Source organism: Neomonachus schauinslandi, chromosome 2, assembly GCF_002201575.2.
Source record: "Neomonachus schauinslandi chromosome 2, ASM220157v2, whole genome shotgun sequence".
In the NCBI taxonomy this organism is placed as follows: Eukaryota; Metazoa; Chordata; class Mammalia; order Carnivora; family Phocidae; genus Neomonachus; species Neomonachus schauinslandi.
In genome coordinates this window covers 159,127,174-159,151,165 of record NC_058404.1, presented here as the reverse complement: position 1 = coordinate 159,151,165, position 23,992 = coordinate 159,127,174, and the positions used below count along the sequence as shown (strand labels likewise).

Here is a 23,992-nt window from a genome sequence, read left to right as displayed (position 1 = left end):
TTGTTGCTTTTTTGCTTGTTTCTTTGTTACTAACTAGCCTGGATTAAATCTGTAAAATCTGTCTTCCTGGTGATGTGTGGCCACTAATGTCATTGCTCAGTTGTTCTTTTAAATATGTATTTTTTTTTCTAAATTCATTTGAGAGAGAGAACACAAGTGGGGGGCTGGTGGGGAGGGAAGCAAGGAGCCCAATGTGGGACTCGATCCCAGGACCCTGAGATCATAACCTGAACCACCCAGGTGCCCCTTAAATATATATTCTTTTCATTTTTAAGTCTTACTTCCTACGAGTCACCTTTTGTCTGCACAGCTCAGTAGTCGAGCAACGACTGGACAGACTGTCCACAGAGATGGATTAGTGTGTATAGATGAGCTCAAAGTTTAGGTCACTTTCAAGCCTAATCCAGCTTTTATTCTCCATGGGTCCTTTTGTGTCTCTAATGTACATGCACATACCCTCAAGGTCAGCCAGGAATGTGCTTGGGCCCTCTGGTCTGATTCCCAAGTACAGCCTTAGCCAGAATGTGCTTTCCCTCCCTGTGACCACAACCTCCAACCAGTGGAGTTTTTGGCCCTCCATGCCGGCCTGCTTCAACATTTCCACAGACAGTGCTTTTGGGCATGGACATAGCCTACCATTCCAAACTGAATAATCGCCCTTATGAGCAAAAGGCCCTGACAGAAAAGTCTGTTTTGACTGTGCTGGGGAAGGCAGGGAGAGCAGCTTAGTCTAGAATACCACGAATTCCATTTTTATGCAAAACACAACAGTTTTTAAAAACAAACACTTTTCAGGTAGTTGTAGGCCTTTGGTTATTTCCAAAGTGTTGACGTAGTTGCCTTCAATTTTCTCCAGCTTTATAGTTGCTTTCTATCAGGGAGAGCATCTGCCAATCTCTTTACTTGACCATAGAAAATTTCCATGTGAATCAAGATTTTTAAATGGTTTCTTTCAATAAAAGCTAGCAGCAGCCCTAATGGACATCTTGAATTTTAATTCAAAAAGATTAAAGTCTTGGTTTGTCAAAATATTTAAGTAATAGGATGACCCTACATCCCAGTACAAACTTACTATTCCAGATTCCTGTCTAGGAATTTAGCACCTCCATTCACTCTCAAGATTCTGGGTTTTTTGGTAATAAATTATAATGGCCACTCTATTTATAAGGCATCCTAAATCAAGTAAACTGTTCCACCAAGTTTTATCATAAGGAAAATCTCTTATCAAAATGAAATGTTCTAGGCATGCCTGGGTGCTCAGTTGGTTGGTCATCTGACTCTTGGTTTCATCTCAGGTCGTGATCTCAGGGTCCTGAGATAAGAGTTCCGCGTTGAGCTTAGTGCTCAGCACAGAGTCAGCTTACCCCTCTCCCTCTGCCCCTCCCCCTACGTGCACGTGATCGCTTGTTCTCGCTCTCATAAATTAAAAAAAAAAAAAAAAGAAATGTTCTGGCCTAATTTCTGGTGCTAAAGATAATTATTTCAACTTTGAACTCTACAAATGATTGCACAGCTATGAATATTCAGCATGATAAAGCATAGTAACACTCTTCAGATACTCAAACTGAAATGATAAAATTTAGTGGCAGAATTCTAGTCAATATGCTTTGTTACCAAATCATCCTAGGCACAGAAAAATAGGACTTAGTAAATAACAGATAAAACAGGGAATGTTAAAGTTCCTTCCAAAATTTCTAAGGAAAAATTCACATAAAACTGAAAAACATTATTATGCTGACATTTTGGTAGCTAGCAACCTGAGATTTCACTCTAATTAAATGGTTGCACTTTTATTTATTTATTTATTTTAAAGATTTTATTTATTTATTTGACAGAGAGAGACACAGTGAGAGAGGGAACACAAGCAGCGGGGGAGAGGGAGAAGCAGGCTTCCCACGGAGCAGGGAGCCCAATGCGGGGCTCGATCCCAGCACCCTGGGATCATGACCTGAGCCAAAGGCAGATGCTTAACAACTGAGCCACCCAGGCGCCCCTAAATGGCTTCACTTTTAAAGGGCATCAAGTTTAATATAACTTTGCTACCCAGAGTATTAAAAAAAAAAAAAGCTCAAATGTATTTTAGGTTTGTAAAAAACCAAAAAGGTCCTTATTCCTTATTCCTGAAACAAAGTCAGTCTTTAATTTCCTCAAAAGCTTAGTCCATTTCACTTTGGGGCCTTTCTCCCCCACAGTAAATCAAGATGTTCTTTTTTAATTTTTAAAACCTTAATAAAGGGGAACCTGGGTGGCTGTAGGTTAACCGTCTGCCTTCAGCTCAGGTCATGATCCCAGGATCCTGGGATCGAGCCCCGCATCGGGCTCCTTGCTCAGTGGGGAGCCTGCTTCTCCCTCTCCCTCTGCCTGCCACTCCCCCTGCTTGTGCTCTGACAAATAAAATCTTAAAAAAATAAAATAAAATAAAACCTTAATAGAGCATGTACTGTCTTTTAACCTGTTAAGATCCTTGCTTAATATCCATTTAGGGGGCGCCTGGGTGGCTCAGTTGGTTAACCGTCTGCCTTGGGCTCAGATCAAGATCCCGGAGTCCCGGGATCAAGCCCTGAATCAGGCTCCCTGCTCAGTGGGGAGTCTGCTTCTCCCTCTGTCCCTCACCCCTGTCACTCTCCCTCACTCTCAAATACAATCTTAAAATATATCCAATTAGGTTTTTAGGTAACATTATTATTTATAAATAAAATCTATACAGGAAGCTTTCTTTTTTAAGTACAGAATATCTATTATATAGGCAAAAAGGCAAAAATCCTTAATGACTTATATATCATTTGATAAGAAATTTGACTTTGGAAGGAAAAAATGAACCCTAACAACAAATGCCTCACTATGAGACATAAGAGACCCGACAATACTGAATCCATCTTAGCACTCCATCTTGTTCATGTGGGCAGTTAAATGAGATCTTGTTCACATAGGTGGCTAGGTGTTACAGGACCTTTGGAGATTAATATACGTAGCTTAGCAATGCCCACTGAGGCCAGGATAGGGGGAGGGGGAGGCTTGCTTTGGCCCTCCATAAATTTGTTCAAGATAACACATTCTCTCCCCTTTCTGAGGCAGGGATGGTGCCACAAGATCTAATTAAAGATTAGCTGTCAGGTACATGTAGACCCTTTGATCTTACTATAGTGCCTTCCCCTACACATCCCTTTGGTCTATAAAATCTGTAGACTAAGGTCCGGTCTTTGCAGAGAATAGCTGCACCCCTCCACATCATCATCCATCCATCCCTCCCTGTCAATATGTTACCATGCATAAAACTATGTAAACTGTATGGAGTTGCCTGCTTTGTTTTTTTCATCTCAAAGTCCCTTCTCAGTTTGGAGGATACTTTACAGTTCTTCTTCCCCAACCTTCTAACAAGAGAGGACATGCCTTATAAAGAGGAAAGTATAGCCTGTCAGCTTGTGTACTTCTCTTCCTTCCTCAAACTCAAAATTTGGGGGCGCCTGGGTGGCACAGTCAGTTACATGTCCGACTCAGTTTTGACTCAGGTTGTGATCTCACAATCATGAGCTGGAGCCCCACATTGGGCTCTGTGCTCAGCGAGGAGTCTGCTTGAGATTCTCTTTCCCTCTCCCCGTCCTGCTCATGCTCATGCTCTCTCTCTCTCAAATAAAGCTTTAAAAACAAAAATAACTCAAATTTCATCTGCTGATAATACTCCAAATTAAGTATTGTGAATTAAATAAAATCACCATGAAACTATATGCACAACTTGCTGTGTTTTGGGATCTGAGTTAGTAAATGTATATCCGTTTCTCAAAGATTTAGGACCCCAAAAAGGTTAAAACCCACTACTAGAGTAAATTTATCTGAGACTGTGCTAAAACATTAAGCAAGGGGATCGGATTTAAAGAGAAAGAACTCATTGACTTGACATAGAAGGAAAGTCTCCTTTCCTTTAGTAACTATCTCTCAAATCTACTAAGGTACTTTGCAAATGTTTCTTGAAAATTATACTCCTTGAATGTTGTAGGAAAATAAATTATATTAAAGTCTTGTCCAGACTGATAGAATGATCACCAGAGATTGAAAATTTATATGCATTGATATACCCATCAAGCCACATTACTATATTCATTATATATATTATATATATAATATTATATGTATATATATTATATATATAATATACATACATATATATATTTTTTAAGGATTTTTTAAGGATGAAAAAATTCCTAAAAACAAAGTCAATATCAAATTTTGCCTTTAGGACATCCTCAAGTCTCTTACACTAGATATAAATCTGCTATTTTTAGTTTATCATGATTTGCATATAATTTTGTTAATTCTCTTTAGTATCTTTAACCACTTGCAATGTAACATCAGTCACATACTTTCAGATAAATATTTTTTTAAATCTTTAAAAATGACAAACTTAAGTGTTTGTTTCCATAAGTTAATGTAACATAGTAATATAAAAGGTCAGAAAATCTAAATTCCTAACTAATTATCATTTAACTTACTTCAACTTTGTGTTTTCCACTAAAAGCTAAAGTTTAAGATAGGAGAGGCAGTGTATCCCAAAAGATTTGGGTGAAGGTCAACTTCCTCTAGTCATTATTGTACCAAATGGACAGTAAAGTAATTTTCTAAATAGAATTAACTTTTTTTTTTCATTCTCAGGCAAATTAAGTGGTATCATCAGGAGACAGCCCATAATAATCTTACTAGATTATCATTAACCTACTGTGAAAAACTACAGGAATACAAAATATTCTCTAAAACTTTAAAAATGTTAAATAATAAAAGACAAAGCATTTCATTTGTCCCTGAAATGTACCTGCAAAATAGTTACTCTGTGATGGGAAAAGAGAACAGCAGCTAATTTTGATGGAAGCACTTTGACAGAAGTTGGTACAATAAGCAGACAGGCACCACTTGATAGAGCAACAAATATTTCCACAACGGAAGGATCAAAGGTCAGAGGTGAAGCCAGAAACAAAACATCTTCCTGTGTGATCTCGAAAAGTACCCTAAGGCAAAACAGAATGCAGTTATGAGAAATGTCTAACATTTGGTAATCACATATCCTAAAAAATTATGACCATTAAGTTTCTGGATGTTGGCCAGATTTTTACTCTTTTCTCGTCGATTAACCAAAATGGTGCTATTAATTCTAGAACTGTTCTTTATGAATATAAGGATTAAAAGCCATTTAAAGCAATATCTACTTAGGGCGCCTGGGTGGCTCAGTCGTTAAGTGTCTGCCTTCGGCTCAGGTCATGATCCCAGGGTCCTGGGATTGAGCCCCGCATCAGGCTCCCTGCTCGGCGGGAAGCCTGCTTCTCCCTCTCCCACTCCCCATGCTTGTGTTCCCTCTCTCGCTGTCTCTCTCCCTGTCAAATAAATAAAATCTTAAAAATAAATAAATAAATAAAAATATCCACTTCTTACCATGACATATTTTATCATCTGTGATGGCGTTCTGATGTGTAAGTGTGGCTGGATTAAACAACAGTCCCCAGAATTTCCTTTCTAGTATGTTTTCTGTTAGGGTAAAAAAGATAAGACCTTCTCTCTCAAGACGTGGAGGACAGGGTGCCTGGGTGGCTTAGTTGGCTGGGTGACTGCCTTCAGCTCAGGTCATGATCCTGGAGTCTCTGGATCGAGTCCCACATCGGGCTCCCTGCTCGGCGGGGAGTCTGCTTCTCCCTCTGACTCTAACCCCTCTCCTGTGCTCTCTCTCATTCTCTCTCAAATAAATAAATAAAATCTTAAAAAAAAAAAAAAAAGACGTGGAGGACAGAGGGAGGCAGGTGCCATTTAGTAGAACACACACCTCGCTGTTATTCCGTCAAACACTAACCCAGGTGCTGCTGTGAAGGGATTTTGTAGACAGAGTCCCTACTCAGCTGACTTTAATCAAAAGGGAGATTATCCTGGGTTAACTCAATTTACTCAACTGGAAGGCCTTTAAAGAGTGTTAGGCCTTCTCTGAAAGAGACACAGCATCTGGGTCTACAATTACTCTCCCTTCCCCCTAGATCTATTCCTGACTTGCCTGTGAACAAACACATGCCTATGGGGTTCCAGTCTGCTCATGATCATCCCTTTCTATTTATACTACAGACTTCAGTCTCGCTTAGCCCCGGCAAACATAAGCCAATTCCTTATAGCAAGTCCCTGATATATCCTCCTGGTTCTGCTTTTCTGGTAGAAACTTGACTTCTTCTATCCTACTTACTTAATGATGCTTAATAGAGACCTGACTCCCTTTTCCTACTATTTGGCCTTTTCTCTCAGCAGCTGAACAAAGAGCAGAATATATGTAGTTAGGATATTACGGAGTATTAGATAGGCAGTAGCAAGCCTATGGCATGGCTTCATTTTGAATACATAAAACCCACTCTATCTAAAAAGCAGGCATTACCTTAACTTCAAAATATCTTCAAGTATGGTATTGTGGGGACCCACTCGGAACCCCAGAGTTGATATGAAGATTACTTTGAGCTGAGGACATTTTGGATTTAACAGATGTGGAAAGAAGCCTTCTTAGAGCTTCCCTTATAGGACTACTCATAAAAACTTCTGGGAAATGAAGTTGCCATAAATTCCTTCTTCAGAGTGGCTTTTATTCCCAGGAAGGAAACCAAGTGTGAACTTACTATAAATCCCCTCTGCAGTGACTTTTATGGCCCTGAAAGTAAACCAAAAAGGGATTTTTAACAGGTAAATGAATTTCATTAAATTCAAGCACAAATAGCAATCAAGAAATTCCTATACTTTAAATAAGCCCCTTGGGGCGCTTGGGTGGCTCAGTCGTTGAGCATCTGCCCTCGGCTCACGTCATGATCCCAGAGTCCTGGGATGAAGCCCCACATGGGGCTCCCTGCTCAGAGGGAAGCCTGCTTCCCCCTTTCCCACTCCCCCTGCTTGTGTTCCCTCTCCCGTGCTGTCAAAAAAATTTTTTTAAATAAAAAAATAAATCAGCCCCTTATCCCTCATTGGGCACATACCTGTTCCCACTTTATACATAATTCCTGCCTCTGTTGGCCCAGTGCCTCTCCCACCTCCACTAGATTCCAAATCTGCTCCACTCTTCAAGTTCCCTGCATCTCCATCCCACCTCACCTCTCATACTCTTTAACACATGACTTTGCCTTCTGTTGCCTAGGAAGTTACAATCCATCAGCTTCCTCTAACATTCCACCCTTCCATCTCAAAGTATCTTACTCCGTTACAACACTATTTCTTGATTTTTCAAACCAATTTTCCCTACCAATTCTCTACCATCAGCCTATTAATGTCTCCCATCTTTTTTTTAAGATTGTATTTAATTTATTTGAGAGAGAGCAAGATTGTATTTAATTTATTTGAGAGAGAGAGAGCACGCACACACAAGTAGGCAGAGTAGCAGGCAAAAGGAGAGGGAGAAGCAGGCTCGCCACTGAGCAGACCCTGGGATCATGACCTGAACGAAGGCAGCCGCTTAACTGAGCCACCCAGGCGCCCCCTTTTTTTTTTTTTGGTTAAGATTTTATTTGAGAGAGAGAGAGACAGCGTGTGTGTGAAAAGGGACAGGGGAAGAAGGAGAAAGAATCTCAAGCAGACTCTATACTGAGTGGAGAGCCCAATATGGGACTCGATCTCACGACCCTCAGATCACGATCTGAGGGGAAATCGAGAGTGGGACACTCAACTGACTGAGCCACTCAGGCACCCCAGTCTCCCATCTTAAAGATAAACCTATACCCTCCCAGAATTCTTTCTTTCCCATTAAAACTAGCTCCTAGAAATGAACACTTTATTATCTCCATTTCCTTATTTCTCATTCCCTTATTCCCAGCCTAATGTACTCTGTCCTCAGTGTTGGGCACTCGGAAATAAAGTCACTAAAGACCAGATTATCAATTACAAGACTCCTCTCTGCCTCATTTCACCATGCCCTTCTTCTAGACCTGCACTGTCCAGTATGGTAGGCACTAGAAACATGTGCCTATTGAGCACTAAAAATGTGGCTAATCCATATTGAGATGTGTAAGTGTAAAATACACGCTAGATTTAAGATAAGCATAAAAGGGTGTAAAATACCTAATTTTCATATTGATTACATTATTGATATTTTAGATATACTGAATTAAATAAGGTATTGTTAAATTTTCTTATTTCTACCTTTTTTTTTTTTTTCAGGGTAGGGGGGAGAGGGAGAGAGAGAGAAACAGAGGGAGAGAAAGAATCTTAAGTAGGCTCCACACCCAGCACGAGCCTGACTCGGGGCTCAATCTCACGACCCTGAGATCATGACCTGAGCTGAAATCAAGAGTCGGATGCTTAACTGACTGAGCCACCCGGGCACCCCTCTTATTTTTTTGTACTTTTAAAATGTGGTTGTTAGAAAGTTTTTAATTATATAAAACTTAAAATGACATAAAAATATATGTCACAAAGTTTCTATACTTGTTTGTTTCCCCTTTTGATTTCCTAAGACTACTCTCCTTTGGTTCCCTTCCTCTTCTCTTTCCTTCTTCTCAATCTAAGAATCGACTTCATAGAGATTTCTCATCTCCTGATGAGCAAACCAAATTCTACAATGCTATAGGAACGAACGTAATGAACGCAAATCTTTTTACATCTACTGGATTTAAGTGCAAAATTCTTCAACAGGGCACACCAGGCTCCTGCCCCCTCAGGTCACATGGCTCCTGCCCTCCCACTCCTTCCTCAGCTCTGCCCTGATACACTCTAGCAAGCCAAACTTCTTTCTCCCATATGTCTGCTGAACCTCTACCAGGAATACACTCCCTTCTTATAATTAAGAAGCAAAGCTTCAACCACCATTTATTTGCTCCCTGTTTGGCTCCAGGTCTGGATCAGAGAGATGAAGTCCTAGCCTGCAAAGAATTAAAGTTTAGATATAGCCAAAACAAGAGCCCCAATTACTTATGACTATCAATTTAGGAACAAGGGTTCTAAAAAACAGGGGCATCTGGGTGGCTCAGTCAGTTAAAGCGTCCAACTCTTGATTTTGGCTCAGGTCATGATCTCAAGGTCATGAGATTGAGCCCCACGTTGGGCTCCGCACTCAGCGGGGAGTCTGCTTGAGATTCTCTCTCCCTCTGCCCCTCCCCCCTACTCAACGTGCGTGCTCTCTCAAATAAATGACTCAATCTTTAGAAAAAAGTTATAAAGAATAGAGATTAAAATTTTTCCCTTGGGGGTGTCTGGGTGGCTCAGTCGGTTAAGCGTCTGCCTTCAGCTCAGGTCATGATCCCAGAGTCCTGGGATGAAGCCCGGTGTCAGGCTCCCTGCTCAGCAGGAGGTCTGCTCCTCCCTCTCCCTCTACTCCTCCCCACTGCTTGTTCTCTCTTTCTCTCAAATAATTTAAAAATAAATAAAAATTAAATTTTTCCCTTGGGTTGCCTGGCTAGCTCAGTTGGTAGAACATGCAATGAGTTCAAGTCCCACATCGGGGGTAGTTTACTTATAAAAATGTTTTCGGGGTGCCTGGATGGCTCAGTTGGTTAAGTGTCTGCCTTCGGCTCGGGTCATGATCCCACAGACCTGTGGACAGAGGCCCACATCAGGCTCTCTGCTCAGCGGGGAGCCTGCTTTTCCCTCTCCTACTCCCCCTGCTTGTGCTCTCCCTCTCTATCAAATAAATAAATAAAAATCCTTAAAAAAATGTTTTTCCCCTTTAAAATACAAGTTCTTTCTTTTTTTATTTTTTAATTTTATTATGTTAATCACCAAACATTACATTATTAGTTTTTGATGTAGTGTTCCATGATTCATTGTTTGCGTATAACACCCAGTGCTCCATTCAATACGTGCCCTCTTTAATACCCATCACCAGGCTGACCCATCCCCCCACCCCTCTCCCCTCTAGAACCCTCAGTTTGTTTCTCAGAGTCCATCGTCTCTCATGGTTCATCTCCCCCTCCGATTTTCCCCCCTTCATTTTTCCCTTCCTACTATCTTCTCCTTTTTTTTTTAACATATAATGTATTATTTGTTTCAGAGGTACAGGTCTGTGGAGCTCCAGTGGCGCAATCGGTTAGCGCACGGTACTTAATCAGAGGTACAGGTCTGTGATTCATCAGTCTTACACAATTCACAGCGCTCACCATAGCACATACCCTCCCCAATGTCTATCACCCAGCCACCCCATCCCTCCCACCCGCCACCACTCCAGCAACCCTCAGTTTGTTTCCTGAGATTAAGAATTCCTCATATCAGTGAGGTCATATGATACATGTCTTTCTCTGACTGACTTTAAAATACAAGTTTTGAAGAAGGATTTGAAGGACAGAACTCACCGAAAATGTTGGATGTTCAGCACTATACATGCATGAGGGACTCTGACAATCTTAGGTATCCCTGTAGTGCCTGATGTATGGAGAACATAGGCCAGGCAATGATTTAGCCTCACATCCAGGCGCTCATCTGACTTTTCTTCATTGCTGTTCCCAGAATTTGTGCTGTCTGCCATTTTTTCTTTTTCATATTTCTGTTTTCTGTCATTTAGCATCAAGCTCCCTTCAACATTTTTCCAGTGAAGTCTGAAGAGCACTAGGTCATTATGTTCTTTAAGTGTATCGTAATTCAATAATACTTCATAGGAAGATTTGAATTTCTGTTACATGGGGAACAAAGTTCACAGTATAAATATGTTAAAAGAGGTTCTTTTTTACATAGAAGTAATACAAAGTATTCATTTACTCCTTCAACATGGTTTTGAGTACTTCTATATAACTAGGGATTAAAAAAATAAATTAGAAACCTGCAAGAATAGGGGTGCCTGGGTGGCTCAGTCGTTAAGCATCTGCCTTCGGCTCAGGTCATGATCCCAGGGTCCTGGGATTGAGCCCCACATCGGGCTCCCTGCTCAGCAGGAAGCCTGCTTCCCCCTCTCCCACTTCCCCTGCTTGTGTTCCCTCTCTTGCTGTCTCTGTCAAATAAAAATTAAAAAAAAAAAACAAACCTGGAAGAATAAAGTGCTGTCTTTATTTTCAATGTCACCTTCAAAATAAAAAGACATAAAAACATACAACTGTAGGGCAACTATGACAATGAATATGCTTGAAATGTTAATGGGAATAGAGGAGACTGAATTTAACTCTGTCTGGAAGGTCTGAGATTGCTACGTCATATGTAATATTTGGGTTATAAGAAGCTTTTGTCCAAATGAAGAGGAGTACTTTATTATTCAAACCACCTAATGCAGAGTATATGACCCGAGAAAGCTAATGCTGTGGAGAATGTTAACCATTCCAATAAGCTGAAGAACTGGGGGAGAGGGAGAAGTAGAAGAGGAGATGCTATCCTTAATAACTTCGTATATACTCAATACTAATGAGTTTACACCTTAACCTTATAAGCACCTTATAAGCAATGAGATCCAACTGAAAGTGGCAACAGCATAGTCTAGACTTTACTCCATCAAGGACAGACTGGTAATTGGTAAGATTTTTGATAAGTGAGGGTCTTCTAATGAAACTTTTGCAACAACTGGGATACGCATATAAGGCCTGAACTAGTCTGTTGCAACAAGAGTGGACAGACAGAGCCTATGAGCAAGAGTCAAGAGGGTTGCATAACTCTCTGGATACAGAGTGAGTCTAAGAAGACTGCAGAGTTTCTGGCTCAGGTATTTGGTAGATGGAGATAGATTAATACAGATTTACTTAATTTGGATAAAAAGATGCTAAATTCAATTTTTACATGCTAAAAGTGAGGCTCCTTTGAATATACCTTTTTAGGTTGATAAAAAGCAGCTTAATGAAACATAACAAGTTTTCACATCAAAGAAATTACTATAAAAGACAACCGAGAGGGGCGTCTGGGTGGCTCAGATGGTTAAGCGTCTGCCTTCGGCTCAGGTCCTGATCCCAGGGTCCTGGGATCGAGTCCCACATCGGGCTCCCTCCTCCTTGGGAGCCTGTTTCTCCCTCTGCTTCTCTCTCTCTGTCTCTGTCTCTCATGAATAAATAAATAAAATCTTAAAAAAAAAAAAAGACAACTGAGAGAAAAATAAGAGAAATGAGAGAAAAAGGTCACAATGCAAGAGCCTATAGTGTTTTGTTTGTTTGTTGTTGTATATTAGGGGTCAGGTGTGGTGTGACTGGCTTTCCTAACTGTTTACATTTGTCAAAACTCATCAAAATATACACATAAAATTGGTGATTTTTATTGTATGTCCAATAAACCTCAACAACTGATTTTTTAAGATTTTATTTATTTATTTATTTGACAGAGACACACACAGCGAGAGAGGGAACATTAGCAGGGGGAGTGGGAAAGGGAGAAGCAGGCTTCCCGCTGAGCAGGGAGCCCGATGCGGGGGCTCGATCTCAGGACCCTGAGATCATGATCTGAGCAGAAGGCAGCCGCTTAACCAACTCAGCCACCCAGGTGCCCCTACTGACAGCATTATAAAAAACTGAGAACCACTGCTCTAGTGGATGCTGAGCATATTATATATGCTCAATAAATATTTGATTGCTCATGTGTTAAGGAGGAACACTTACATCAAAGTCATGGAACAGGAAGCAAGGTACTTTCTAGGGGATTTTCTATGTGCCCAACTCCTTATAAGCAGTTAGAAAGAATACCTGATACTGACAATTCTCATACCCAACCACCTATTTTATAAAACTTTCACCAAGGTTAAGAAAAATGAATGTCGGGGCGCCTGGGTGGCTCAGTCGGTTAAGAGTCTGCCTTCGTCTCGAGTCATGATCCCAGGGTCCTGGGATCGAGCCCCACATCGGGCTCCTCACTTATTGGGGAGTCTGCTTCTCTCTCTCCCTCTGCTGCTCCCCCTGCTTTTGTGCTCCTTCTCTGTTGAATAAATAAAATCTTAAAAAAAAAAATGTCACATCCGTTTTAGTTTTGCTTACATCAACAGAGAAATAACCAATTTGAGAAGAAAACTTTTTTTTTTTTTTTAAAGATTTTATTTATTTATTTGAGAGAGAGAGAATGAGAGAGAGCACACATGAGAGGGGGGAGTGCCAGAGGGAGAAGCAGACTCCCTGCCAAGCAGGGAGCCCGATGCGGGACTCGATCCAGGGACTCCAGGATCATGACCTGAGCCGAAGGCAGTCGCTTAACCAACTGAGCCACCCAGGCGCCCCGAGAAGAAAACTTTTGACTAGACACGAATAGGTTTATTTAGAGAATATTAACCCATTATATTAGCCTATTATACCTCAGTTGTCTCTTTCTAGAGACTTTAATACCCGTGATTCTCTAGGAAGTCCTCCATATATCTCAAGCTCTTGATATTTTTTGTTACATATACAGAGATGCACACACATACAGATACATAGGTGGATGTATTTAAGTTACCCTCAAATATAAATTGGTTCAGATAGGAAAAGGGTAAAAACAGGCTAAATTAAATATATGTTCTATAATGTTCTATTCCTCTTTGGTAAAAATATTTTACAAATAAAATAATGAAACATGGGATGCATTTTGCTGAACACCTAACACCAAATATTACCCATAAAGCAGTGTTCCTTGGCTAGGTATTTGGTTGGCAGTCATTTAAAAAATTAAAAAATAAATTTAGTTTTCCAGAGAAGTCTGGTTTAAGTGCTAATCTCTTTTTCAAAATTTAAGCCTGGTTATAATTCTTTAATGTTGTTGACCACTGTAAATTAAAACACTTATCTTTTATATTTGTGGCAAGTATTATAAAATTTTCCTAGTATAGAAACAACTTTGGAAAGAGAAAGGAAATTCGAAACAATGCAGTACCTTATTATACATCTAGAACACACGTTCATGCTATAGAGCAGTGTTTCTCAACAGATTGTAGGGGGTAAAGGGTGCCTCCAGGAGACATCTGGTAATTTCTGGAGACAATTTTCGCTGTCACAACTCGGGCGGGGAGGGTGCTACTGGCATCCAGGGGGTCGAAACCAGGGATGTTGCTAAAACAACCTATAATATACAGGACACTCCTCACAACAATTACCCAACCCAAATGTCAAAAGTGCTGAGACTGAAAAACTGCAGAGTTAGAAAAGGTGGACACGGATGGACAGACACACAACCTTCAACTGAAAAATAAACATAACACATAAAAAAAACAATTCAGGGGCGCCTGGGTGGCTCAGTCGTTAAGCATCTGCCTTCGGCTCAGGTCGTGATCCCAGGACCCTGGGATCGAGCCCCACATCGGGCTCCCTGCTCCGCGGGGAAGCCTGCTTCTCCCTCTCCTACTCCCCCTGCTTGTGTTCCCTCTCTCGCTATGTCTCTCTCTGTCAAATAAATAAATAAAATCTTTAAAAACAAAAAACAAAAAATAATTTAAATACACACACTTACATGAATTTGCTGTTTTTCAACAAGAATATAACTTAGATTACATTTTTTCATAAAATGAGTTGATAATGCTGGTGGTGCATCTGGATCAAGAGGAGCATAAGCAGCAGGGACTTGGAGAATTCTAAAGAAACAGTACAGAGTCAGCATAGAAGATCTGTTGAAAATCATCTTTAAGTATTTCTCTACGTACTTTACTGTTGACTATATCAGAAATGCCCAATATTTTTGTTGACACATCTTTGGTTATAATTATTTTTATTATGTCTTTAAGACTGAATATCCGTTATTAAATTTTTATCACTTAATATACAGAAATCCAAGATTTTTTTAAAGCTAATGTATTACAGTAGAATATACTTGGTTAACACTACTACTAAAATACCAAATAGGTAGCAGAGTCTTGTTTCTTCATCTAACTAAGATAACATAAGCTAAATATCCATATGTAACTTACTAGTATGCAGATTAATACAATCTATACTAAAAATGACATTTCACCAAATCCAGGATACCTTAAGGGGGAGGGAAACAACTTTAAAACTGATTTTTAAGTGGCAATAAAGATCCAAAATTAGTTAGTTGTTTTAACTAAAAGTACTTTCAGGTAGGGGGACCTGGCTGGCTCAGTTGGTAGAGCATAGGACTCTTGATCTTGGGGTTGTGGGTTTGAGCCCCACTTTGGATGCAAAGATTACTTCAAAATAAAATTTAAAAAAAGCACTTTGAGGTATACTTTAGAGACAATAGCTTTTTGTAGGAAATTCTCAATAAAATTTTGTCAATGATTGGATGAAAGTAAAATTTTAACTTTTTTTGCTTTACATTTATACAATTAATCTACTAACACACATCCCATGGGATGAATATCAACTTTTCTAATTCTTTAGCAGCTCTTATTTACTGCAGAACTCAAGTACAGAAATCACTATATAAGGATAATATTCTAGAACTTAATGAACATTTTGCAAATGATTTTTTTAATTAGTGTCTTCCTCAGTTCATAGCTCAATTTTTATGAACCATCATTCAAAACTTTCATTTATTAATTCACTCACTTACTGAATACCTGAGTACCTAGAACTTCAGTCTCAGGGGAAAAAAACAGTTACAATATTTCTGAAATACTTGTTTTCTCTGATATAACAGAATTTATGACTGTTTTCTTTTGGCAGACAAATGAAGCCCTTATATCTTGGAGATATTTAAGTGTTCTATTAGCAAAAACTTCTGGTCTCTCCTACATAAACTCAGATTAACTAACTTAAATGATTAAAAATAATCTTGGGGTAGGGGCACCTGGGTGGCTCAGTTGGTTAAGCGTCTGCCTTCAGCTCAGGTCATGATCCCAGGGTCCTGGGAACCAGCCCCAAATCGGTCTCCCTGCTCAGCGGGGAGTCTGTTTCTCCTGTTCCCCTTGCTTGTGCTCTGTCAAATAAATCTTTAAGAATTTCATAAATCCTTAAGAAAAATAATAATCTTGGGATAAATATGAATTCCTTTAGCCTAAAATCTAACAAGCAATACATAAAAATAAAATAGTAAACAGAATAGTAAGTTACAACATATTCTATGTATTAAAGAATTATAAGTTAGATTAGAAAACTAAAAATTTAGTATTAAAACAATTACCCTAAAATCCAAGAGGGTAAGTTTATCCCAGGATGGCAGTAGAGACCAACTTCCCGAATTCCTTGAAAGGTACAGTGTAATTGCAGGAAATTTGATAATTCTGAAGCAGCATTAACCACAGTCTTATAGGTGTAATAAACTGGAGGCTGGTTGTTGCACTCATCAAAACATACAGCTATTTTATCTGAATAAATGGAGGCAGCCTGATGCACCAATTCTTGAAGAGTCATTTCACTGAAGTTTCTCTAAACATCATTGGCAGCAGAGAACTCTACCTATATACAGAGAGATTATGGGGACAGGGAGTTTTAGGGAACCTAGTTAGGATGAGAAAGGGAGAGAGAAACTTCTATATAAATCATTCCTCACAAAAATAAATATATCAAAAACATTATTAATCTCAGAGCCAGGAATGGTCTGTGGTGAGAACAATGAGGTTGAAAATTAATCTGATACCATTGACCTAATACTGGGTCAGTGCTGGAAGAAAATTTGGGAGAGGAGCGGTATACACAGGGGAGAATGAAACAGGTACATATGTAGTCTCTCTCAACTGCCCACAATGGGAAAAAACAAAAAATTAACCAATAAAACTCAATTTAAAGCACTACATGCTTAATTTTTTCATTTTTTCTTTAGTTATCGTTCCAGATTAAGATAAAGTGGTTAAAATCATGCACAAAAGACTAACGCAAATAAACTGTGCTTTTAGGAACTGAACTTAGGTGACAGCAAAACAAACCTTTGATAGGAAAAAGAAAACTACCTAAATCCACCCCATTTTAGTTCACTATATATAAACTATATTATTTATTATAATACTTCAGAGGTCACATCAAGTCACTTTTATAAATGTTGAATAACCTCTTTATTCTCTCTTTTTGAACTGCCAATAAATCCATTTAAACTATAGTATTACAACTCAAAGCATTGTATCAATATGGTCTGGACTTCTCAATATAAAGATTTTAAACAGGGGCGCCTGGGTGGCTCAGTTGGTTAAGCGACTGCCTTCGGCTCAGGTCATGATCCTGGAGTCCTGGGATCTAGTCCCACGTCGGGCTCCCTGCTCGGCGGGGGGTCTGCTTCTCCCTCTGACCCTCCCCCCTCTCATGTGCTCTCTCTCATTCTCTCTCTCTCAAATAAATAAATAAAATCTTTAAAAAAAAAAAGATTTTAAACAGTATTTCATCAAAAAAAACTTTAGGGATCAACGATTTAGAAGAAATAACTGCTAGTATTTCCTTGAGAATAAAGGTGATTTTTTTTTTCTCTTCTGTGAACTCTTTTCTGTATTTCAAAAGCAGGTAAGATTTACCACGTAGCCTACTTTAGTTTTTTTTACTTGTGCATACATATTTGAACTGATTTCATTGATTCAAAATAAAATTAACTTTTACCTATATCATTTAATTTATATGAATTAGTAAACAAAATATTCCTAAAGAGAGCAAAATGAACCAACAACCACTGAGACCCATAAGGTTTGAAAATGCCACGTTATCTAAATATAAAATTTAAAAACATAACTGTGGTACTTAGTTTTTAATAAGCATTTCTATAAATATTTTCTTTTGTAATGTACAAGATAAAAATTTTAAACTTTTCCTCATACACACAAATGATCATTATATAAATACTGTCCATAGCACGCATTAATTATGCCAAATGCGTTTTTCACAGGAGGTATAGTCAGTGCAGAAGGACATCTTCTGCTACGCTCTCCTGCTAGAGAGACAAATGGCTTACACTCTAAGGCATTTTCACAAAAATGGTATACTGTATTTATCCCCCCCAAAATGCATTTTTAATGCAAAAACAATTACAGCCATTAATTTTCCACATGAAGACATTCTGATTATACTACAAAATACCTGACATCAAAGGGGCAAGATTATAAAGTTAACTTTAAAAAATACCATTTTTATGACAAATTACAACACTCACCACACATCTATGTAATTCAGATGTTTTTCTACTTTTAACTGCCAGTTTCCCAGTGGTTGCTACAGACTTAAGGCAAGATCTATTGCGTAACGTTTTTATTTTAACAATCAAATACATTCTCTCCAATAAAAAAAAAATACTATACTTAAAAAAAAAATACTTATTGGACACCAAACATTTCTGAGACCTCATGGGGGGGGGGTAGCAAATCTGGTAAGCAGATTTTATATGTAATGGAATCATTAAGATATTCGCTACTTCATTTGTAACAGTAGAGGCTACTTATGAAGTTATCAAAGGTCTTAAGAGTGTCAACAAATTCTCGCGCTCCAAGGGTTTCTCTTCCCAAGTTATCAGTTATTTTAAAGAGAGTTAAATAATCTAGAAACTTCATTTTGCTGTATCCATTGGCTTAATTTACATTATGCAACTACATTTAATAACAATGCACTCTGTAGCTCCCACAACGCTTTTTCATTTGCTCTTCCAAACCAATAGGTGGAGCAGATTTATTTCCTTCGGAATGAAGGGGCTGAGAGTCTGAGGCTGGGTAACTCTGGAGAGATCACACAGGTCAGTTTAGTCTTTGCAGTACACCAACCTGCCAGACGCCACTGACACATCCCAGGCGAGGCGGTGGCCCTGAGGCTGAACCAATCTGCACAGCCAGCCCGAGGCCTCACCCTACTTCACTTTCCTCACACAAACCCCTGCTGGATGCAGCCTCCTGCGAGACTCAGAAGGCCTGACGACTGCGGCAGAGGCTTTAGCCCATCCGAACCCTCCAAAAAGCCCGAACCCAGAATCTCCCCCAACACATATTAAAAAAACAGTTACCCGCAAGCCGTAAAGCGTACCCATCGCACTGGCCGCCGGGATCTGAGAAGCACGGGCTCTCCCGTAATCTTCTGCGTCGCTGCATTGACGTCAGCTCGAGCGACCGGGGGCAGATAGTGTCCTAAAGCCCCGCCCCCTCCCAAAGGGGCTTGCACCAACTTGGGCAAGACCTGGCAGTGTTTTTGCCTACTGCTCTCAGCTCAGACACCTGTTGTGGTCACGCTGGATTTTTGGACAGGGTTTGCATAGACTTTGAAGCAGCTTAGAGCTGTGCCCTTTCATATTTAAACTCGGGCGAGATACTTTAATTCGGAGCGCATAAAGTGGAAAGATACTGTCTAGATTTGATGTGAAGGAAGGTGAAATAGCTGTGAAATGCAATAGTAAATGGACTTAATCCATCTGACAATTTCTCAGAGTAGAAATGGAGTTTGGGAGACTGAGAGTGCCGTGATGAAGCCTGCAAAGGAGGTCCCTGTCACAATTAGGCTGGCATTTTAATTGGAAGAGACCGATTTAAACGATGAGTAAGAAATTTTCAGCTTTCAGTAGGAGCAATAAATAAAATGGGGCGGGGGAGAGTTACCTAAGCTATACGCCTGAATAACAATTGGTTTCCAACTTATTACAGTTGGAGACATGTAAATTATTACAGATGTCAAGGGAAATAATTTTATTTTTAAGCTACTCTGCAATAGCAGAGGAAGTGATCAGGTTTTTTAAATTTTTGCTGTGGGGCACCTGGGTGGCTCAGTCGTTAGGCGTCTGCCTTCAGCTCGGGTCATGTTCCCAGGGTCCTGGAATCGAGCCCCGCATTGGGCTCCCTGCTCCGTGGGAGGCCTGCTTCTCCCTCTCCTACTCCCCCCTGCTTGTGTTCCCTCTCTCACTGTGTCTCTATCAAATAAATAAAAGCTTTAAAAATAAAACAAAATTTTTGCTGAAAGACTGAGAAGACCGCACAGCATTGACAACTATATATGAAAAGTCACAGGACATCCCACTGTCCTTAGGGGTCAGTGGCAAGAAACTAGCAGTAATCCAAGCAAGAGATAGCTCCATTTGCTCAGGATAGTTTCACCCAGATATATCACAGGCTACTAAAACAATTTGGGGGGGAGGGTGTGTCCCCCAACCTTTCTGTATTTGAGAATGACACCATCATCCACCCAGCAAAGAAACCTAGATACCACCCCCCTTTTTCTTTACCCTCCTATAACCAGTTAGACCCTGTCTCCACTCCTCCATCTCAAAGTCAGCTGACTACATCAGAATCACCTATGGTGATGTTAAACACAGATTCCAGGTTCCTGGACCTCCAGCCCCCGGGGTTCTGAATTAGTTTTCTGAGAGGCCTACAATCTGCATTTTTTAAAATGCTCTCAATCTTCATTTCTGCTACTGCTACCTTAGTTCAGGTCTTCTTGGTCAGCTTTTCCTGAAAGCCTATTAGCTTCACTTGGCTCTAACTCTAACTTGCTCCTAGAGGGGTGCCTGGGTGGCTCAGTCGTTAGGCGTCTGCCCTCGGCTCAGGTCATGATCCCAGGGTGCTGGGATCTAGCCCCGCATCCGGCTCCCTGCTCAGTGGGAGGCCTGCTTCTCCCTCTCCCTCACTTGTGTTCCCTCTCTTGCTGTGTCTCTGTCAAATAAATAAAATCTTTAAAAAAATTGCTGCTAGAGTGATGTTGGTTTTATTATAATCTTTCACCTCGGATATTAATGATAGTTTTAGTTGTTTTTTCCCTTGTACAATCTACTTTTTTTCTTCTGTTGGTTTTGGACTTTTTCATATTAGAGGCTTCCTGAGGTGTCTGGTAGTCATGCATTATCTGCACATATTTAAAAGTGGGACATTTAAAACTTGATTGGAAACAGTCTGTGGGACAATTTGTTGAAAATCAAGTGAAAGAAAATCAAGTTGAGAGAAAAGGGCTGTGGTGTATGTTTCAGGGTGTGTGTCTCAGAATGGAGTATAAAATTTATCACTTAATTCTATTTCAGGTGCCTAATATCCTCCAATATGAAGACATTGTTTTTGTGGGTTTTTTTTTTTTAAGATTTTATTTATTTGACAGAGACACAGCAAGAAAGGGAACACAAGCAGGGGGAGTGGGAGAGGGAGGGAGAAGCAGGCTTCCCGCCGAGCAAGGAGCCTGATGTGGGGCTTGATCCCAGGACCCTGGGACCATGACCTGAGCGAAAGGCAGACCCTAAACGACTGAGCCACCCAGGCGCCGCAAGACATTGTTTTAGGGGCACCTGGGTGGCTCAGTCGGTTGAGTGTCCAACTCGATCTCAGCTCAGGTCTTGATCTCAGGGTCAAGAGTTCAAACCCCACATTGGTCTCCACGCTGCGTGTGGAGCCCACTTAAAATTAAGAAGAGACACCTGGGTGGCTCAGTCAGTTAAGTCTACCTTCAGCTCAGGTCATGATCCCAGGGTTCTGAGGACTCCCTTCTGAGTGGGAAGTTTGCTTCTCCCTCTGCCCCTTCCCCACCAGTCATGCACGCTTTCTCAAATAAATACGATCTTTTTAAAAAGATTTTAAAAATTAAAAAAAAAAAAGAGGCGCCTGGGTGGTGCAGTTGGTTAAGTCCAACTCCTAGTTTCAGCTCAGGTCATGATCTCACGGTCGTCAGGTTGAGCTCTCCATCAGTGGACAGTCTGCTTGAAATTGTTTCTCCCTCTGCCCCCCAGCTCATGCTCTCTCTCAAATCTTTAAAAAATTTTAAAAAGAAAAAAAAAAAACCATTATTTTACTTTCTCCTGAACACAGAGGCCTTCAGAATTAGGCTATACGGGGGTGATGGGTAGTGGCATAAGGATAGAACTCATTCCTAAATGAACTTCCAATCCTTTTAGTTACCCTTGTCACCCCTCTTTCCAGAAGCCAACTTCTCAGTTTCTTAAGGGGTTCCGTCATATAAATAGGATTGTTTATTGGCTTTGCTTCCTGCTGGTTTAGAATTTAGCTTTTCTAAATCAGCTGAGCCCTTTGCTTTTGACTCCAGAATCTTTTCCTCTATCCTTGAGAGTTTAGGACTCTTATATCCCTTTACTATCATTTTCAGGGGGTCTTAAGAGTAAACAAATGCAGAAGACTATGTTCAAAACACCATTTTTACCTGGTAATCTAGAGTGATCATTCTATAACATACACCAGATTAATCATAGCATTCTCCTGCTTAAGACCTCCTTCAGTGGTCCCTCATTGCCTACAGGATGACAGACTCTACCAAGGTAAACAAGATGGCTCATTATCTAACCCTGTTACAGTTAACCACTGCTCTCCTACCCTCCACATTCCTCATACCTGGTCCTGAAAGCTCCAGCTATGATAAGACCCTAGTAAATCTTCTGAGCATGCCAACCCCTTATCAAATTTCCACACCTGTGTTTTGGCGGGGTCTCAGGCTGAAATACCCTTTCTTCTCCCCATGTCTGCTCGATGAACATTTATCCCCTATGAAAACACAGCTTAAACATCACCTCCTTGGGATGTTTGGGTGGCTCAGTCGGTTAGGCGTCTGCCTCTGGCTCAGGTCATGATCCCAAGGTCCTGGGATCGAGTCCCACATCAGGCTCCTTGCTCTGCGGGGAGCCTGCTTCTCCCTCTGCTTGAGCAATCTTGTGCTCTCTGACAAATAAACAAAATCTTTAAAAAAAAAAAAAAAAGTCACCTCCTTGGTGCCTTTCTTCAAGCCTTGTATTATATTTACCCATCCTCCCCCCACCATCCCGTGAACCCAACATACTGTTGGGAGGGACACTGCCATGACCCTGAATGTCCTTGCAAATTCTTGCTGGGTATGTCAAAAACACAAGGTATTGATTGCTCTTTATTCAGGTCATTTGTCAGGGTTGTTTGGGGTGATGGATCTTCAGAGCTGAGGTAATGTCTTTCCCAAGGAGCAGGTTTGCTTCCATTTACTATAAAAGCAAATCCCCCACACTTAGTATTCCTTTTCTGTCACACAACCCACTGCATGTGCAGACATCCATCTCTGCCTGACTCCATCTCCCCAGTGGGACTTGGGATGCATGGCGAACTGACAAATGTGAAGCTCTGGCCACTGCTTTTGCCATGAGTAACAAATTTCTCTTTGACCCAGGAATCTCAGGTCTATTGCCACGAAACAGTAACAGGCTAGCATATTAGCTTTTCAGTAGGGTGTAAGCCTACACCTTTCCCAAACGGTAACTTACACTTTTTTTTTAAGATTTTATTTATTTATTTGATAGAGAGAGACACAGCGAGAGAGGGAACACAAGCTGGGGGAGTGGGAGAGGGAGAAGCAGGCTTCCTGCGGAGCAGGGAGCCCGATGTGGGGCTCGATCCCAGAACCCTGGGACCATGACCTGAGCCGAAGGCAGATACTTAACGACTGAGCCACCCAGGTGCCCCGGTAACTTACACTTCTTACAGAACCTATCAACAGCTGCATTTAACTTCTTATACTAAATACTTAAGTATCTGGAAAAGTTTCATGTCTTATGCACCTGTTTCCCCAACTATCTTTTTACTCTTCTCCCATCCACTACATTAATTCCTGGGAAGTTTCAAATGCCTATCCCAGAACCTTGCTGATCCTTTGCACATTTATTGATGCATTCTAATTTCACTTTTTTTAATTTTTTAAATTTTTTTTAAAGATTTTATTTATTTGCAAGAGAGACAATGAGAGACAGAGAGCACGAGAGGGAGGAGGGTCAGAGGGAGAAGCAGACTCCCTGCTGAGCAGGGAGCCCGACGTGGGACTCGATCCCGGGACTCCAGGATCATGACCCGAGCCGAAGGCAGTCGCTTAACCAACTGAGCCACCCAGGCACCCCTAATTTCACTTTTCACCTAATCCTCCACCTCATCTCAGTTGCCAGTGTCGTTTCTTTTAAAAATAAAAATGACTTCAAAAACAATTTTGAGTATCCTTGACCCTACCTCCAATGGGTGGGTTTTCCATCCATCACGCAATTAACTCAGGAACAGCTAGTTGGAAGGAACGCAGAGGACAAGGGATGTGGAAAGGGAGCATGGAGTTACCACGCTCTCCAAGCATACCACTCACCCCCGCATCTCCATGTCACCCACCAGGAAGTTCTCCAGACCACGAGTCCTTCTGGGTTTTTATAGAGGCTTAATTGTTGATTCAACCTGTAGCTCCTCTCCCCTCCCTGAAAGTCAAGGAGGTGCGGCTGAAAGTTCAACCCTCTAATCACATGGTCAGTTCCCCTGGAAAAGAGTCCTTATTCTTAGGTGTTTTCAGAAAGTCACCTCATTAAC

The 23,992-nt window shown here is 40.6% G+C and overlaps 1 protein-coding gene across 3 annotated transcripts in view; it reads right to left on the bottom strand.

Annotated features, from left to right (window-relative positions):
• AASDH (aminoadipate-semialdehyde dehydrogenase) overlaps positions 1-16,200 on the bottom strand; it is a 31,886-nt gene extending 15,686 nt beyond the window's left edge. For all 3 annotated transcript variants that reach the window (XM_021701598.1, XM_044912717.1, XM_044912718.1), the window contains exons 1-4: positions 15,931-16,200; positions 14,302-14,422; positions 10,281-10,597; positions 4,805-4,997 (exon numbers count right to left, since the gene is read on the bottom strand). In XM_021701598.1, coding sequence (XP_021557273.1) covers positions 4,805-4,997; positions 10,281-10,597; positions 14,302-14,422; positions 15,931-16,160 — 861 coding nt within the window. In that variant the 5' untranslated portion in view covers positions 16,161-16,200. The remainder of the gene's footprint in view (positions 1-4,804; positions 4,998-10,280; positions 10,598-14,301; positions 14,423-15,930) is intronic.
• Positions 16,201-23,992: the final 7,792 nt, after the last annotated feature.